The sequence below is a fragment of the Neoarius graeffei genome, chromosome 1, assembly GCF_027579695.1.
Source record: "Neoarius graeffei isolate fNeoGra1 chromosome 1, fNeoGra1.pri, whole genome shotgun sequence".
Taxonomy (NCBI): domain Eukaryota; kingdom Metazoa; phylum Chordata; class Actinopteri; order Siluriformes; family Ariidae; genus Neoarius; species Neoarius graeffei.
Window position 1 is genome coordinate 107429677 of NC_083569.1, and position 19867 is coordinate 107449543.

The following is a 19867-nucleotide window of genomic DNA, read 5'->3' on the forward strand; positions in this document are numbered from 1 at the left end:
ATTCAACACCAAAGTATGACAAACTAGCTACCGAAAAATCTAGAACTTTGTTCTGATGGTCGTATCTTTATTTTCACCCAAGATATTATTAGTTATTAGAGTTACAGTATGTCTGTAGACTATATATAATTTTACACAATGAGTGATGAATGCAGTCTTCATTGCTGGGGAAGCTATGGCCTAATGATTCGAGAAGCAGCTTTGAGACCAAAAGGTTGCTCGTTCAAGTCCATGGACCTGCAGGAATGGCTGTAAACAGGCTGGGTACCAATTTTGCAAAAATCTACTACATGCTAAAGGAACTATTTGGCTTGCCCTGGGCTCCATGGCTACTGATTTGTCCACTGTCATATATGTTCTTAAACACTGGTAGGTGTGTATGACAGCCAGTGTATTAAAAAAAAAACCTTGAATTCGTCATCATTTGTACCTAGTGTCTTTATCCATGTTTTTGTGAGACTTTAGGCAAAGTGAATGTTTTTAATGTCTTTTCAAAGGCGTGGAAAAGCCATGACATATTTATTGTCATAAACACAACATGGACCAAAACAAAAGGTGTATATTTAGAAAAAATAGCCTCAAAAAGGTTGTAGCTCATACCAGCCACTGTTGTTGTGTGCGAGTTTGAAATCTTGTGGGAGGAGTAGCAAGTTTTGTGAAATTGCATATGACCCCTGTGTAGCCACATCCATGGCAGGTGGCGCCACCTGGTAAACAATTCTTGTTGGAATATGTCTTTAGAGTCTTCTGGGTGTGTTTCAGTGAAAACATCCTCACAGTTTATGAACAGTAGTGTTTGGTGTAACGAGTCACCGAAAATTTTCAAACGCCCATAAAATGTTAAATATGACAGATGGCACCACCATCTTGACAACTTTTATACACACCAACCTGGGGAACATTCCATATGAGTTTGATTAAAATCTGATCACTTCTGTAGGAGGAGTAGTGATTTTCGTGAAATTGCACGCAACCCCTCTGTAGCTTCATCCATGGCAGGTGGGACCACTTGGTGAGCAAGTCTTGTTGGAATATGTCTTTAGAGCCTTCTGAGTGAGTTTCAGTGAAAAATGTCCCCGCAGTTTATGAAGAGTAGCGTTTAATGTGACGAGTCACTCAAAAATTTCGGACGCTCATAAAATCGTAAATATGATAGGTGGTGCCACCGTCTTGACAACTTTTATGCACACCCACCTGGGGAACACTGTATACGAGTTTGATCAAATCTGATCAATCCTGCAGGCGGAGTAGCGATTTTTGTAAATTGTGGACGGATGACCAACGACGCATGTTCGCATAATTAGCTCATCCGGCTGCAGGCCAGGCTGGATGAGCTAAAAATCAAAGCAGACCATGACCTACCAAATGTAACCCAAGAACAATGATGTTCTATAGCTCAGGTGAAATCAGACGCATCAAAGCTTATTGGTTGTTAATTGTTAATCATGTGATGCTTATCTTAGTTGTTAGCTTTACATAAACCCAGCATTAGCTCAAGTTAAAGGTGCAGTAGTTGTTTTATTTTATTTTTTTGCTTTGTTGTTGTTTTTATTGCTTACATGTACAAATAACCTGAAAGACACAAAAGATATAAAAACAAAGGTTTATGCGATGGCTTTAGCAGAAAACTGTGAAGAAAACCTGCATGGAAAACTGGTCCAGAATGCTCATTTGTGTTTGGGTGCACCTCCTGTCAGTCATTTTATAGACACCCTAATCTAGGGGCCGGCATAGATCCTGGGGATGGAGCTTTGTGAATATGAGCTGGAATGGAGGGCTGTCTCATTAAGGAATAAAAATCATCAAAATATCAAACCCACCTCGGGCGGCACGGTGGTGTAGTGGTTAGCGCTGTCGCCTCACAGCAAGAAGGTCCGGGTTCGAGCCCCGTGGCCGGCGAGGGCCTTTCTGTGCGGAGTTTGCATGTTCTCCCCGTGTCCGCGTGGGTTTCCTCCGGGTGCTCCGGTTTCCCCCACAGTCCAAAGACATGCAGGTTAGGTTAACTGGTGACTCTAAATTGAGCGTAGGTGTGAGTGTGAATGGTTGTCTGTGTCTATGTGTCAGCCCTGTGATGACCTGGCGACTTGTCCAGGGTGTACCCCGCCTTTCGCCCGTAGTCAGCTGGGATAGGCTCCAGCTTGCCTGCGACCCTGTAGAACAGGATAAAGCGGCTAGAGATAATGAGATGAGATGAGATCAAACCCACCTCACTATTAGAAAAAAAACCAAGCTTGACTATTATTACTTAATGTCATAATAACAAGGCTGTGCTTTCTCTTAACATGCAGATCCAGAAAACATCTGGGCTGCATCGGCATTTTTAGTATGTATTAACGATGGTTAAGTACCTACTAATGTATGCGAGCAAGTAGTAAGGACACAATTCAAATGTACTCTGAAATATTTGTTCACTGCTGCAACAACCGGCTTCGTTTCAGACAGCCATCTTCTTTCTATTTTCCTTGAGAGAATTCTTCTTTGGTAATTCGAAGGCTCCAGTTGAATTATGGGATAGCATCATGGATCATCGTGTGTTATGTTTGCAAACTACAGATGTAGTAGATCACCAGATTAGTATGGAAAAAGATCCATGGGTCGCCCAAAGCTTCGCTACAAAGACGTCTGCAAAAGAGACTTTGACATAGACATCATGTCCTGGGAATGTCTCACCTCTGACTGCTCATTGCTGAAGAACACTCTAAAGCACCATCTGAAAGGACAGGAGATCAGGCTCCTGGATGAGGCTACAGCTAGATGAACACGCTGTCATGACCGTCAACACCAACTGCACCAAATCCACTCAAGAACTGGGCTCTTCAGCCACAGCCATAGATGCTCAAGTAATCATGCTGCCAACTGTTAGTATTAGCACCAAAAATCTCAGTTCAGAGCAGCCTTCAAACATAGCCATGATGGACTACAATTCCCAAGCACCACAGTGCCCCTCCTCCCCTGAGTATTGATGACACCTGTAACCAGTTTCTCATTAATCGGCCTCAATATTTAAGAATGACTCAGACAAACAGACCTCCCAAAGTATCGCTCAGTGTTTACCACTTGACCATACCAAGTCATTGTTTCCAGTTCTAGTATTCCTGTGACTCTGACCTCATTTCTGTTTATTTCTGACCTCGACCTTAGTCTATTCTCTGATAATCCATTCGCACATCGACCGACCCCGCCTGACCCTGACTTCGTCTTCTGGATTGTGATTTGGAATTGGCTGCCAGTTTGTGATGCACCGGCTCTCCCCTGCGCCTGCATCCGTAAGTGCCTGTACCCTGACACCAACTAGACCGAGACAGGATGCATCATCCATAGTCATTCTCAACTGACAGAGGCTAAGAATAATATGGGAGTATGTGCATTCAAAATTCACCAAATCAATCAAGATTAATCATCGTCCATGATTTTGAAGCATCTTCTAAAGTGCTTGATGAGTCCAAGTTTTAGTATCTGGTCATACTGCCAGTTTTCCAGGCTCTTTGGAAGACTAATAGGGGAAGCCATAGCCTAATGGTTAGGGAAGCAGCTTTGGGACTAAAAGGTTGCTGATTCGATTCCCTGGACCATGAGCAAGGCAACTAACCCCCAACTGCTCCCTGAGCTGCCCACTGCTGCGGGTATGTCAGAGTCCTGTTGTATGTCGCTCTGGATAAGAATGTCTGCTACATTACATTACATGGCATAGAACAAGTGCAAAGTCAGGTAGACAAAGTGCTGAACTTCTAGACAAGAAAGTTCTCATGCCAACTGAACAAATGACAACAATACCTAGTGTAATATTCTGTTGAAGTACCAATACTCAAACAGCCAAGGAAACAAGCCATCCATCCATCCATCCATCCATCCATCCATTATCTATAGCCACTTATCCTGAACAGGGTCACAGGCAAGCTGGAGCCTATTCCAGCTGACTATGGGCAAGAGGCACGGTACACCCTGGACAAGTCACCAGGTCATCGCAGGGCTGACACATAGAGACAAACAACCATTCACACTCACATTCACACCTACGGTCAATTTAGACCCACCAATTAACCTAACCTGCATGTCTTTGGACTGTGAGGAAAACCGGAGCACCTGGAGGAAACCCACGCAGACATGGGGAGAACATGCAAACTCCACACAGAAAGGCCCTCATTGGTCGCTGGGCTCAAACCCAGGACCTTCTTGCTGTGAGGCAACAATGCTAACTACTACACCACTGTGCCGTCCAAACCAACCATATAAAGTATAACTAAGAGAACTCAAAACAGCTTACCCCAGGCTAGACCGTATGCAGCCTGGGTTGGTCTAGACCAAAACACAGTTACACAGTGAGCAGGGAAGAAGGGGAGAAGTGCAGCCTGAAGAGGTGAGTCTTCAGTCTGCGCTTGAAGGTGGTCAGGGAGTCAGCAGGTCTGACCTCAATGGAAAGGTCATTCCACCAATGGGGAACCAGGACACACAGCAGTCTTGAGCAGGCTGGGCAGGAGCAGAGGGGAGGAGGGGGCAGGCAACCAGTCATACTGGAAATGCCTGTAATACTAAATGCCTGTAATGTAATGATAAAGGTTCTTCCAGACACCCAAACCTACATGAATCATATGCTGTAAAAGGATGGATGGATGAATGAATGAGTGCATGGGTGTAGCCTGTGATGAGCACCAGTCCACATCCAAGCACAGGTTTAAACCAGCATGAAGTGTGTTGTGCAATAAAGTTGGCATCCAAACCCATGCCCATACCCAAGATTTCAGATCAGATTGGTTGAGAGATGCCTTACTATCAACTGGGCCATCTCTGTGAATCGTAAAGCAAACTGCACGGCACATAAGAGATGAGTATAAGCTTTGAAATGTATGAATAATTTGGTGCTTAGCAGCAGACAGCATGGTTACGGTAATTTGTTATGGTTGAGTAACAGCATTGCACGAGACTTCACACTGCATTCCAATTTCTAGCAATGTTTCTGTCAAAGTAACCATAGCAACTACACATGCAAGCCAAAATGAGCTGACTGATATCAAGTCACATGGGCGTGGCACGTACGTGTCTGTGGTTATAGGTGTGTGTATATTGTATGCTGGTATATGTGTGTATGTGTGTGTGTGCGCAAGTGCCTCACCATAAGGTGTGGGTGGTGATATGGGGAAGGCTGGCGTTGGAGGAACCATGTCACTTCCTGTATCTAGTCCAGCACTTCCAGGACCTCGGTACTCCACACTGTCTGCTCTGTACAGAGGAGCTCGCTGAAATACAAAGAATTACACCAGAGTCGTGTTTGTATTTATTTCAGTGAGTTAGAACTGTTTCTGGTTGGTATACAAAGCAAATTGGTGATTGATGGAGTTTTTCAGTTTACTTCCTGTTTGAGAAACAAAAATGGCATCTTGATAATATTCAGTGAACTGGGTTTTTCAGTCCAAAACTAAGTGACTATGACAACTCAGAAAATCCTGATTCGTATTATAAAGATGCAATTAAGCAACTGCGATTGAAATGATTCTAGATTCTGATTGGTCCATAGATGTTGATTAGTTTTCTATAGCAGCAGCTCTGACAGTAGTGCGGCTACAAATCATTATCGTTTCTATAGTAACAACTTACACATGATGGATTACGCACACCAACGGATTGAAAAAAAAGTCTTTATGTAACATTGACGGAAGGAGTCTCCAGTGTCAGTGATTTGAAAAAGATATGGAGCTGTAACTTTAAATGTAACTATAAATAAATAAAAATATGACATTCTTAAAGGTTAATATATAGAATTGTTGGCAATGAGTTGTGGTGTAAGAGCAGTAAAGCACTTCAGGATGTGCTGTTGTAGGAAAATAATCACTCCACAGTGGTAACACAAAGTGGGTTTCCATTCCAGTTTTGTGCAAAATAGAAGCCTGGTTTTTTTTTAGTTGACAAAATAATTTGCGTTACCATTGAGTGATGATCTGCGATTAAAACTGGGTTTTCTGTTCTCATGAAAGTCAACTTCAATTAAAGATGACGACTGATCTCCAAGACCTGATAAGTGTTGGCACAGTGACATCCATTGATTTTGTTTTTCTTCATGTAATTTAAATGCAGGGCGGCACGGTGGTGTAGTGGTTACCGCTGTCTCCTCACAGCAAGAAGGTCCGGGTTCGAGCCCCGTGGCCGGTGAGGGCCTTTCTGTGTGAGTTTGCATGTTCTCCCCGTGTCTGCGTGGGTTTCCTCTGGGTGCTCCGGTTTCCCCCACAGTCCAAAGACATGCAGGTTAGGTTAACTGGTGACTCTAAATTGACCGTAGGTGTGAATGGGAGTGTGAATGGTTGTCTGTGTCTATGTGTCAGCCCTGTGATGACCTGGCGACTTGTCCAGGGTGTACCCCGCCTTTCGCCCGTAGTCAGCTGGGATAGGCTCCAGCTTGCCTGCGACCCTGTAGAACAGGATAAAGCGGCTAGAGATAATGAGATGAGATGAACTTAAATGCGAAAAATGCATTCGCATTTTAATTTTGCAAAATATTGCTTTGGTAAATCATCTGAAAAATATAAAGCAGGGCTCAATATTAACTTTTTATTTCACTGGTCTGTTCTGCAAAATATTTTACAACATTTGTGATGGTTAATGTGGACCATACAAAAGAAAAATACAGTGGAAGTCCGAATTAAATGAAAATTCACCACAGACATTTATTCTATGGAGGTATTCGATCGCCATTTTTCCCGATTTGAATGAAGTCTAATAATCTGTAATTAGATATTACAACGTGGTTATTTTTACACACACACCTGCTGTGCTCGGCTTTCCCAGAATTTGGTAAACAATAGCATGGCCAGAACATTGAGAGGATTGATGTAACCCTTGAATAAAATTTGCAGATTTGACTTGTCCAGACTAAACATTTAGTTATCCTGGACAGTCGAACAACCGTTAATGTTCAGCCCTGCCATGATGTTTTAAGGCCATTGTCAGTAAAATATAAAACAGAGCTTGGGCAGAGGGGGAGGGGGAATAATATTCTGCGAAAAACTCAGTTGTACATTTATGAGGAAAACCTCAGATATTCTTCAAGATTAAAAAGTCAGAAATTCCAAGATTAAGAAGTCACCAATTTGTGAGAAAATAACTCTCATGCTTCCCGGCTGCAGTGCATTCTGAGAAATGTAGTCGAAAGGCTCTTTGCGCTTTATTCTTGTATATTGCACAATCGAAGAGGAAAGATAGTATTTTCTGTAACTCTCAGCTAAGCTGTGGCATCTGTTGTGTGATGACGTTGATCCAACCTTTCAAAGTGAAGCGATCTGGTTTCTTGACAAAAACACTTTTTTTTTGGACATTTTTTTTTTTTGGAAACTTTTTAATCTCTGATTTCCTGAGGTGTTTTTTCCACATAAATTTGTGTCTCCTTAATCATGTCATTCCTGACTTTTTAATCTTGGAATTTGAGTTTTTTTCTTGCAAAATTTATGACTGAAAATCATAAACACAAAAAACCCTGAAAATTACGCATATAATCAGAAGACATAGCCTGATTTTAATTATATTTCATTAGTATTTTGTACTATTGTAAACATTATGCTTGCATAGACCACCAGTGAAAGGATTTGCTATGAAAAAATTAAGCACTAAATAAATAAACTGAATGACTTTATAATCGGATAATTTCAGAGGGTTTTATTTTTCCCCCGTAAATGTACAACTTTAATCTCAGAAATTCTGGATTTGTTTTTTTTTCTTTCTCAGAATATTACCCCCAACCTCAGCTCCATTTTTTTTTTTTTCAATTTCCAATGACCCAAAGGCCACTTGGCCTTTTGTGCTGTTAATTTTTTGAGGGCATGAAGGCCAAAAGCCAGGGCACCAAGGCCATAAAATAAAACAATGATTTTAAATTCACGTCTATAATGAATTTAATTTAAAGACTAATGACTCTTCTGAGGAAGATTGGAGTCTCAGTCGAAACTATCAAGCAGGTAAAGAAACATCTACACTATTATGTCTGAAGATAAGAAAATATTGAACACATCTAAACTTATCAATCCATCACTCACTTCAAAAATTGTAAAACTTATTAAACCTATATCCTCCCATAATTTTTGTTCAATTGACACCGAATGTGCAAGAGCATCTTCAGACTGTACTACTACGCAGATTTTTGATTCATCAAAATTGAGCCTGGAGTACGTCAAAATGTTTGACTGTAAATGGAACATATACTAGCATGCAGGCTACTAATTAACCCATAAGAGCCCAGACCGATTTCTCAATCAAGGAAAATTATCGAGGAAATAAAATGAACTAAATAGACGACAAAGAAAACATTTCTGACCTTTTATTTTTTAAAATAGCACTTTCATGTCTCAAGATCTGAAATATTAAATTGAAAATTTGCGGAACACTGCAACACTATTACACTGTTAACCCCAAAGTTCATTCTGTGCAAACAGTTTGAGTAAATTCCACTTTTAAAGATTAGTTTTATTGCATTACTTAAACAGTATGAGTATATGAAGAGTATATGAGACAGTCATTGGGTGGACTCATTTTTGTAATTTAAACAAACTTAAACTATCATGTTTTACCTCAGGCCACAGTGCTGCCCTGTTGTGATTGGCTCAAAACTCAAGACAAGTCTGTGCTTGTCCGTTGACGGCTACAGAGGAAGTTGCGCCATTTTCTAATTTACACAGAGCAATTTAAGGTCTTTGCACTTTTGACAGCAAGCTAATTATCATTTGTTACCGGCTACAGTCGGTACTCGGCACGTTAAAAGTGGGTCAACGTTGTAACGACATAACGTTACTGTACAAGCAATGCTTATTCAACGGTAACAAACTTAAGCCCTATATGTTGAAATTCCTATCTTATTCGTTTGTTAATTCATCACACAGTCTTACCTCAGTCAACAACTTCTCTCCTTCTATGAAAATTCAACGTCCCAGACACGGACACAAGTGGGCGGGGGATGCGTTTGATTAAGTCTCCTGGTTGGCTGGTGATAGATTGGTGTCATTATAGCACGTCGGAGCGGTTCATGCCAGGCTCGAGTCCGATCCACCACTGATGAGTTGCCCAATAAGAATCCAGAATGTCATCAAAAGACGTATTTTTTTTCTCAATAGACGCAGGTGATGTTAAAGCCTATTGGCAGTCATGAGGCAGACTACAAAACCGCAGGGCATCAAGGCCACTGTGGCCTTACGGCAGATATTTTTTCCAAGGGCACAAGGCCAAATTGAGAGGGCACGAGGGCCATGGCCCTCATGGCCCTCATGAAATTCCTGCCCTGCTCTGGAATGTTTAAATGCGTTTGCAATATTTGAGAGCGTTTTTACAAAATTCACCTGTTTCCGTTAGCCTACTCGTTCTTTTTTTTAGCTCACAATTTCAAATTGCACATTAATCAGGTTAATGGAAATCTGAAAGTATCCACTGACTCCACATTGTGTTCTTTATCACCCCACGTCCTCACCCATTATTTTCCTATAACAGCATGATGCTGAGTGTTTTATTCCTTACATACTGTATTAATGAATTTTGCCAAAAAAAAAAAAAAACTCACAAGCTAAAGTGATATATAAAATTACAAACGGAATGGGGAAAAAAACAAATGATGATGATTAAAAAGAGTCCAGAATCAGAATCCTGGGTATGAGTGGAGTGAACACGTCCTAAACTCACAGTACTGCACAAAAGTCTTAGGCACATGTAAAGAAATGCTGTAGAGCAAAAATGGCTTCAAAAATAATGAAATGAAATGTTTCAACATTAAAAAAAACTATAAACATAAAGAGTAAGCCATAATAAATTAAACAAAGTCAATATTTGGTGTGAGACGACACTTTGCTTTTAAAAAAAAAAACTAGTAGTCTGAGGTCCAGTGAGTGCAGTTTCATGCGGAAATGAGCTGTAGGTTTTACTGAGCATCTTACAGAACCAGCCACAGTTCTTCTGGACACTTTGACTGTCACACTCGCTTCTTAATTTTGCATTCATTATGTTTAACTCGATAATGTAGAAGTCTCTCATCTCATCTCATCTCATCTCATTATCTCTAGCCGCTTTATCCTGTTCTACAGGGTCGCAGGCAAGCTGGAGCCGATCCCAGCTGACTACGGGCGAGAGGCGGGGTACACCCTGGACAAGTCGCCAGGTCATCACAGGGCTGACACATAGACACAGACAACCATTCACACTCACATTCACACCTACGCTCAATTTAGAGTCACCAGTTAACCTAACCTGCATGTCTTTGGACTGTGGGGGAAACCGGAGCACCCGGAGGAAACCCACGCGGACACGGGGAGAACATGCAAACTCCGCACAGAAAGGCCCTCGCCGGCCACAGGGCTCGAACCCAGGACCTTCTTGCTGTGAGGCGACAGCGCTAACCACTACACCACCATGCCGCCCCGATGTAGAAGTCATAAAATAAAACAAAATTTGTGTGAAAAAAGAAAGGGTGCCAAGACTTTTGCACAGTACTGTATATGCATGTGGATGTGTGTTTGAAAAAGTAAACGTGGAGAATAAAGAATATAAAGTGTGCACGTGTGTATACTGTATATTTGTGTGTGTGTGTGTTACCTGTGGTGGAGCTACACTGTGAGTGTATGTCAGTCTGTCGTCCATTTCCCACACCGGTCGTGCACACACTGTCGAGTGTTCGGCCACTTCACTGCCCTGACGACTCAGAGTGCGCAGACTCTCTCCGGCAGGCGGGGCAGCTGATCACACACACGCACAAACACACTCCATATTACTACTGGCCTTATCATAGGCAGGTGTGTGTGTGTACCCTATAGATTCATTTTCCATATCTGCAGCTCTGCTGTTTCTTTAAATGTAACTATAAAAGGATAAAAACTACAGTGTTCTTCTTTAATCAACATAAATATCAAATTGCTATGATGTACGTAAGATAGGGTGACCAGACGTCCCGGTTTTACTGGGACAGTCCCGATTTGGGGTTGTGTGTCCCGAGTCCTGACAAAAGTCTGTCGGGACACGGATATGTCCCGGTTTTCGCCACTCGCGACGTTTGCGACTGAGCAGCGTGGGAATCATTAGCGGAGAAATGTCTGCATTTACTATTTTGATGAATTGACAGGAATCACAAACTTTCCTGGTTACTGCCCCCTGGCCCTGTGGCATGGGTGTTTATTTAGCCACATTATTCCAGACAACAGAACATGTTGCCATGCAACAATAAAATAAACATTAACTGGCGCGAATGTTCTTTGTCTAGCAGCTAGCAGCAGTAATGCCGCAGCAATTATGCCAAAAAGAAAATGTACCTTTTCCAAAGATTTACAGGGCACCTACCCCTTCCTCCGAGAGGCGCAGAACAATGCGCACGAAGCCTACTGCACACACTGTAAGTGCTTTGTTCCTGTACTGAGTTGGGTAGCCTATGTTGCAAATGCTGTGCGCTCCTGTGGGGGCTTTCCTCGGGCTGTCGCCCCTCTCCTCCTTTACTGCTGTTTTGTTTGAGTGTATATTTACGGAAGCCGTGAGAGGCCCTTCATATAATCTTTTTTTTTTTATTCACCTTGTTATCCCGAGATAACGACATAATTAATTCAGGATCTCGAGAAAATAACACAACTAATTCGAGATCTCGAGAAAACAAAACAATTATTTCATGATCTCAGCTGGATCACTGTACCTCCGTCAGTAGAGACGAAGCCGGGCCAGTCTTCTGCGGAGGTGCCGCGGACTAATTTTGAAATTATCCCTTATTAAAAGACTTAATGCAATCTCTCCCTGTGTCAACCCCTGATCAAAATATTGCCTTATTAGGTGATCGATTATTCCAGACATTCTAATGACCAAAGTTGCGTCTATACAGAATGAGAAACAGCCCCAAAGTCAGCATATCACAAGTCTCTTGGCGCACCTGAATGAACCATTTCTCAGCCGTTTACTCGAGATCGCGGAATAACGGTTTTGTTTTCTCGAGATCTCAAATTAGTTGTGTTGTTTTCTCGAGATCCTGAATTAATTATGTCGTTATCTCGGGATAACAAGGTGAATAAAAAAGGATTATATGAAGGGCCTCTCCCGGCTTCCGTAGTATATATTCTCAAATCACTTGTCTTTTTTTTGTTCCTGTTTAACATACCATTCTGACCATTCTGTTGAACAGCTTGTTGCACCTTCCATTAAAGTGTTCACTTTTGTCCACATCTTCTTGCTTTATTCATTCAGTTGTGGGGAATGGTTAGTAAGGTTGATTCTGACCTAGGCTATGTTGAGGTCACATATCTACTTTTTAAGTTCATGCTATAGTGCATACAATTTTAGAGATATAGCCTACATGTGCATATGCATTCTTCTTGGTGTTCTCACAAACAGGTGAAACACAACCCCGATTCCAAAAAAGTTGGGACAAAGTACAAATTGTAAATAAAAACGGAATGCAATGATGTGGAAGTTTCAAAATTCCATATTTTATTCAGAATAGAACATAGATGACATATCAAATGTTTAAACTGAGAAAATGTATCATTTAAAGAGAAAAATTAGGTGATTTTAAATTTCATGACAACAACACATCTCAAAAAAGTTGGGACAAGGCCATGTTTACCACTGTGAGACATCCCCTTTTCTCTTTACAACAGTCTGTAAACGTCTGGGGACTGAGGAGACAAGTTGCTCAAGTTTAGGGATAGGAATGTTAAACCATTCTTGTCTAATGTAGGATTCTAGTTGCTCAACTGTCTTAGGTCTTTTTTTGTCGTATCTTCCGTTTTATGATGCGCCAAATGTTTTCTATGGGTGAAAGATCTGGACTGCAGGCTGGCCAGTTCAGTACCCGGACCCTTCTTCTACGCAGCCATGATGCTGTAATTGATGCAGTATGTGGTTTGGCATTGTCATGTTGGAAAATGCAAGGTCTTCCCTGAAAGAGACGTCGTCTGGACGGGAGCATATATTGCTCTAGAACCTGGATATACCTTTCAGCATTGATGGTGTCTTTCCAGATGTGTAAGCTGCCCATGCTACACGCACTAATGCAACCCCATCCCATCAGAGATGCAGGCTTCTGAACTGAGCGCTGATAACAACTTGGGTCGTCCTTCTCCTCTTTAGTCCGAATGACACGGCGTCCCTGATTTCCATAAAGAACTTCAAATTTTGATTCGTCTGACCACAGAACAGTTTTCCACTTTGCCACAGTCCATTTTAAATGAGCCTTGGCCCAGAGAAGACGTCTGCGCTTCTGGATCGTGTTTAGATACGGCTTCTTCTTTGAACTATAGAGTTTTAGCTGGCAACGGCGGATGGCACGGTGAATTGTGTTCACAGATAATGTTCTCTGGAAATATTCCTGAGCCCATTTTGTGATTTCCAATACAGAAGCATACCTGTATGTGATGCAGTGCCGTCTAAGGGCCCGAAAATCACGGGCACCCAGTATGGTTTTCCGGCCTTGACCCTTACGCACAGAGATTCTTCCAGATTCTCTGAATCTTTTGATGATATTATGCACTGTAGATGATGATATGTTCAAACTCTTTGCAATTTTACACTGTCGAACTCCTTTCTGATATTGCTCCACTATTTGTCGGTGCAGAATTAGGGGGATTGGTGATCCTCTTCCCATCTTTACTTCTAAGAGCCGCTGCCACTCCAAGATGCTCTTTTTATACCCAGTCATGTTAATGACCTATTGCCAATTGACCTAATGAGTTGCAATTTGGTCCTCCAGCTGTTCCTTTTTTGTACCTTTAACTTTTCCAGCCACTTATTGCCCCTGTCCCAACTTTTTTGAGATGTGTTGCTGTCATGAAATTTCAAATGAGCCAATATTTGGCATGAAATTTCAAAATGTCTCACTTTCGACATTTGATATGTTGTCTATGTTCTATCGTGAATACAATATCAGTTTTTGAGATTTGTAAATTATTGCATTCCGTTTTTATTTACAATTTGTATTTTGTCCCAACTTTTTTGGAATCGGGGTTGTAAATCAGTTTAAATTTGGCCTATGGACATAGCCTGGCCTATTCTCAGCCATTACAAAATCTGTTGTCTGACCATAATTTAACTGATCTGTATACCACTATGCTACTAGATAACAAAATGCCTGTTTGTTTTATTTCATGTGAGATGTTGATAAATGTGAGCTTCAACAAAATGATAAGAGCACCTCTCCGAGTGTCACGCTTACGTAAAAAAAAAAGGTGTGCGTGCACGAGCATGGTCGCGTGCAAAAGTGTCCCGGTTTCAGACTAGGGAAATCTGGTCACCCTAACGTAAGAGGGAATAGAACCTTTCCTGCTGGGCTGTGAAAGAAAAACAATCAACGTTTGAGTGCTAACAGTGACTCCGCTCCATCACAGATTATTCCTCGTTGATTATTTTCCGACAACAGTACAACACAAGGTGTGTAATTCCTTATACATATGACATGTTCTTCATGATTTATTCCACTGGAGATTCTTTTTTAATCATTGTTTTATGGATCATTTATTTTGTACATAAATCCAACCTGAGTGTATAAAAGCTTTAAAAAAAAAGCAGAAAAATGCATGCAGGACATGGAAAGAAAAGCCCATGAGGAGTTTAAGCAGAGTATAAAAGACGAATAAAGAGGAAGAATAATAAGGAATAAAGCTCCGAGCTCCAGAAAGGAACAGGAGCACAAACACACAACATGCAAACCTTCCTGTTGCATTTTATGTCTTATTTCTGAATATTAGCTAAAAAAAAAAAAAGATGCAATATAAAAAAGTCACCCTGTGGTTTTTTTTTTTTAAGAACGGGCAGAAATTCAGAGCCGTAAATCCAGAACAAACAGTGTGTGTGTGTTTGTCCGTCTGCTCAGAGTGTGAAGTGTCATTTAGCACACAAGTGTTAATCTCCAGTGAGTGTGTGAGTGTGTGTGGAATGTTAATAAGGAGGACAGAGGGAGAGGATGAAGAGCTCCAGGAGCTGAACACCATCATCAGTCACACACTAACTCTCTCTCTCTCTCTCTCTCTCTCTCTCCAATACCAACTTTATCTCAAACAAACACGAGCTGAAACTCCACACGACACTCAGTTCAGATCCGTCTAATGGTCCTCTCGTCTCTTTTCAGTGCCGTGTTCCTGATTGTATGACTCACAATAAAAGATTCACATATTTATAGTGTGTTATTGATATATTTACGAGAACACGTTTGGTGTTGGGGGCGGCACGGTGGTGTAGTGGTTAGCGCTGTCGCCTCACAGCAAGAAGGTCCAGGTTCGAGCCCCGGGGCCGGCGAGGGCCTTTCTGTGTGGAGTTTGCATGTTCTCCCCGTGTCCGCGTGGGTTTCCTCCGGGTGCTCTGGTTTCCCCCACAGTCCAAAGACATGCAGGTTAGGTTAACTGGTGACTCTAAATTGACCGTAGGTGTGAATGCGAGTGTGAATGGTTGTCTGTGTCTATGTGTCAGCCCTGTGATGACCTGGCGACTTGTCCAGGGTGTACCCCGCCTTTCGCCCGTAGTCAGCTGGGATAGGCTCCAGCTCGCCTGCGACCCTGTAGAACAGGATAAAGCGGCTAGAGATAATGAGATGAGATGAGACGTTTGGTGTTTAACTGCTTGATTTTTCAGACACACACCTATTATATTATTTAAGTTAATATTACTGGAAGATCAATGTTAGGCTCATTTTAGATTTTTTTTAAATTAAAAAATACTTAAAAAAAATTAAATGTTGTCATGTAATGCATTATAGATTTTTGTTTGTTTACAATAGCCAAAGATATAAAGGAAAATAATTCTGAGAATGTAATAATAATAATAATAATAATAATAAGAAGAAGAAGAAGAAGAAGTCACAGTAATATACATTATTATTATTATTATTATTATTATTTAGATTTGGCATTAGCATAATAATAATAATAATAATAATAATAATAATAATAATAATACCAAATATACATAATATTAAGAAGAAGAAGAAGAAGAAGAAGAAGGTCACAGTAATATGCATTATTATTATTATTATTATTATTATTATTATTATTATTATTATGCATTAATACCAAATATAAATCAAAATCTAAATAATAATAATAATAATGTCATTGTAATATACCATATTATTTTTATGCGTTGATACCAAATAATAATAATAATAATAATAATAATAATAATAATAATAATGTCATTGTAATATACCATATTATTTTTATGCGTTGATACCAAATAATAATAATAATAATAAGAAGAAGAAGAAGAAGAAATGGAACTGCTTTAATCAGTGTTGCCAGATACTGCTGACGTTTTCCAGCCCAAAACATGTTCAAATCAGCCAAAATGCACTTAAAACCGCCCAATCTGGCAACACTGGCTTTAATCCCCAGGATCATTATACAGGCAATATCAAATAAATATAAATAAGTAAATAAATAAATAGAGGCTCAGATATCAGACAAAACAAAGCTTAAATCTGATCCAATCCTTGAACAACTAAAAAAACGACTGGGATTGAAAAAAAATGTATATTTTTAACTGAATTTTTGACATATGAAGAGATTTTTGTAATCATTTTGAAGCTTTAGTAGGTTATAACAAAAAATAAAAGATGGGATGGTACCGATATCGGCCGATGCTCACGGTTTCAGTCTCAGAGCATCAGAAAGGAAAAAGTGATGTTCCAACTATAGTAGCAATATATCAGTGATTACTGAGAATACTTTTTTCCCTTTATTTTATTACACTGTTTATAGTTATTTCATTTTCATGATGCTGCAAATGTTTGAATTGACATAACAATAATAGAATGATAAGAAATGAATGTTGTATATTTTTAGACTCTAACTCAGTTCCCTGCTTGTGTAAATAATGAGAATGAATCGCTCCTGACTCGGTCACCACACACTCAGTTTAATGTCTCAATCACTTGATTCACTCACGGTGATGAATTTACAGCTTCAGAACTCCTAGCAACTTCTAACTGAGACGTGATCTGTAGCACGTTTCCGGTGTGTGTTACTTTTACACCTGTTTTAATCTCTAATGTTTTCCTGACTTTTATACTTATATATATATATATATATATAAAGTGACACGTCGGAGTTTAGCGGCGTGTTGGGGCTGCACATGATCATTCCACGCATGCTATTTTGTGTCTTCAGGCTTGTAGGTTTCTGTAAGGAGCGGAGAATGCACAGCCTCGGGCTCCTGGAAATTCCAGTCTCTTGCAGCACCTCGTGTCTAATCCAGTCGTTCAGGCTGCGTGCTCCAAATCCTGCTTTTATACTCCGAGTGAATCATCACTTCTGCATCTGAACATCTCATCTCATCTCATTATCTCTAGCCGCTTTATCCTGTTCTACAGGGTCGCAGGCAAGCTGGAGCCTATCCCAGCTGACTACGGGTGAAAGGCGGGGTACACCCTGGACAAGTCGCCAGGTCATCACAGGGCTGACACACAGACACAGACAACCATTCACACTCACATTCACACCTACGCTCAATTTAGAGTCACCAGTTAACCTAACCTGCATGTCTTTGGACTGTGGGGGAAACCGGAGCACCCGGAGGAAACCCACGCGGACACGGGGAGAACATGCAAACTCCACACAGAAAGGCCCTCGCTGGCCACGGGGCTCGAACCCGGACCTTCTTGCTGTGAGGCGACAGCGCTAACCACTACACCACTGTGCCGCCTGCATCTGAACATATAAGTCATAACTCATTCAACGTGGAGACGCCGCAGCCTGGAGATGATCTTCATCTCATTACACTGATGGTGAAATCCATCTGATCTCCTTCCTCATGTTTATATGCTGAACTTATTGAGCCAGGCGTGCTTCACTTCTGGGTCTGATCTTTAGTTTACAGGCTAAACAAACACGGCTACCGCAAACGACCACGTTCCCAACATTTTCTCTGGATGGTTAATGATCCTGGTTCTACTGATGTACCGGTACTACACAGAACCCGTACATGGTTCCCCAGAGGGACAAATTCAAGACCCTCTTTAGGGTTCTCAAGTGTCGTGAATACTTGACCATTATGGCCCTTTTCCACTACCTTTTTTCAGCTCACTTCAGCCCGACACGGCTCGCGTTTCGACTACCTCAGAGCAGCACGACTCAGCTCGCTTCAGCCCTGCTTAGCACCCAAAACTCGCACGGTTTTGGAGTGGGGCTGAAGCGAGCCAAACCGAGCCGAGTGAGGCTAGGGGCGTGAGCAGACACTCCCCTGTGCACTGATTGGTGAGGAGGAGTGTCCTCACACGCCCACACACGCCCCGCGAGCACACTGGGATCTGTAAACACCGTAAACCCGGAAGAAGAAGAATTACGAATTACGAGAATTATGAAGCCTTATGCGCCTCGCCTCATCTATACGCTCTTGCCAGAATCTGTTGGCGTTGTCGGTGACAACAAGCCACAGCACCAAGACCAGCAACACTAACGACTCCATGTCCTCCATGTTTATTGTTTACTATCCAGGTTGTGAGACTACCGCTTAAAAGCTCACTGATGTCACTGTTTGTGCCGCCTAACGACATCACGTGACGTCCACCCACATTCGCTAACTCCACCCAATGTGTCCACCCACTTCCAGCCAGCACAGTTCAGCGCGGTTGTAGTCGAAATGCAACTCCAACAGCCCCGCTCAGCTCGACTCAGCCCAACTCAGCACCGCACGGCTCAGCCCAACTCAGCTGCGTTGGTAGTGGAAAAGCGGCAATACAGTTCTACAAGGGTTCGGTTTCCAGAACATTCAGTCTCTCAGGTTTTCTGGTTGCTATGAAAAACAGAATTATTTATTCACCAAGTTCAGTGGCATAAATTAAACACAACAAAACAATATAACAGTAAAATTCTCAGGACTTGTATGACTTGATAAATTTAAACGCTACGCAATTGTGTAACATTCTCAAATGTGGAAATGTGAGCAGAAATGTTTCCAACATCTAACTTTGTTTTTCTGTTTAAGTTACAAAGTAATCCGAAAGAGTACTGCAACCATGAGGGTTTTTTTTTTAAATCAACTTCATTTTGTTTAGTTTTGTTTTGCTTTATGTTACATCACCAAAAAGAGTACTGAAATGCTAACGTTTTTGTCTCACTTCATTTTTGTTTCCTTTTATTTTCTTTCATTTACATTACAGCAGAACCAGAAAGAGTACTGAAACCAGGGTTTTGTTTTGTTTTTTTAAATCTAACTTCATTTTATTTAATTTCATTTTGTTTTGTTTACGTTCCATAACCAAAAAGAGTACTGAAATGCTAACATTTGTATCTAAATAATTTTTTCCCTTTAAGTCACAGAGTAATCAGAAAGAGTACTGAAACCATGAGGGTTTTTTTTATCTAATTTAATTTTGTTTAGTTTTGTTTTACATTACATAACCAGAAAGAGTACTGAAAATCTAACATTTTTGTTTAACTTCATTTTTGTTTCGTTTTCTTTTCTTTACATTACAGCAGAACCAGAAAAAAGTATCAAAACCAGAGGTTTTTTTTTAATCTAACTTCATTTTATTTACTTTAGTTTTGTTTTGCTTTATGTTACAGAACCAGAAAGAGTACTGAAACGCTAACATTTTAATCTAACTTTATTTTTGTTTCATTTTGTTTTGTTCAATTTCTGTTTACATTACAGCAGAGAGCCAGAAAAAGTACTGAAACCAGAGTTTTTTGGTTTTTTAATCTAACTTCATTTTATTTAGTTTTGTTTGTTTGTTTTGCTTTAAGTTACATAATCAGAGTACTGAAATCATCAGGGGTTTTTTTTAAATCTAACTTAATTTTGTTTTGTATTATTTTTGTATTATTGTATTACATTAAACAACTAGAAAGAGTACTGAAATACAAACATTTTTATCTAACTTCATTTTTGTTTCATTTTGTTTACATTACACAGAACCAGAAAGAGTACTGAAACCAGAGGGTTTTTA

The 19867-nt window shown here is 40.7% G+C and overlaps 1 protein-coding gene across 1 annotated transcript in view; it reads right to left on the reverse strand.

Annotated features, from left to right (window-relative positions):
- The window catches only part of LOC132881533 (tensin-3-like), a 137263-nt gene that overhangs the window by 26954 nt on the left and 90442 nt on the right, over positions 1 to 19867 (reverse strand). Inside the window, exons 14-15 of the mRNA XM_060914093.1 lie at positions 10555 to 10694; positions 5111 to 5234 (exon numbers count right to left, since the gene is read on the reverse strand). Of these exons, the coding sequence (XP_060770076.1) occupies positions 5111 to 5234; positions 10555 to 10694 (264 nt within the window). The remainder of the gene's footprint in view (positions 1 to 5110; positions 5235 to 10554; positions 10695 to 19867) is intronic.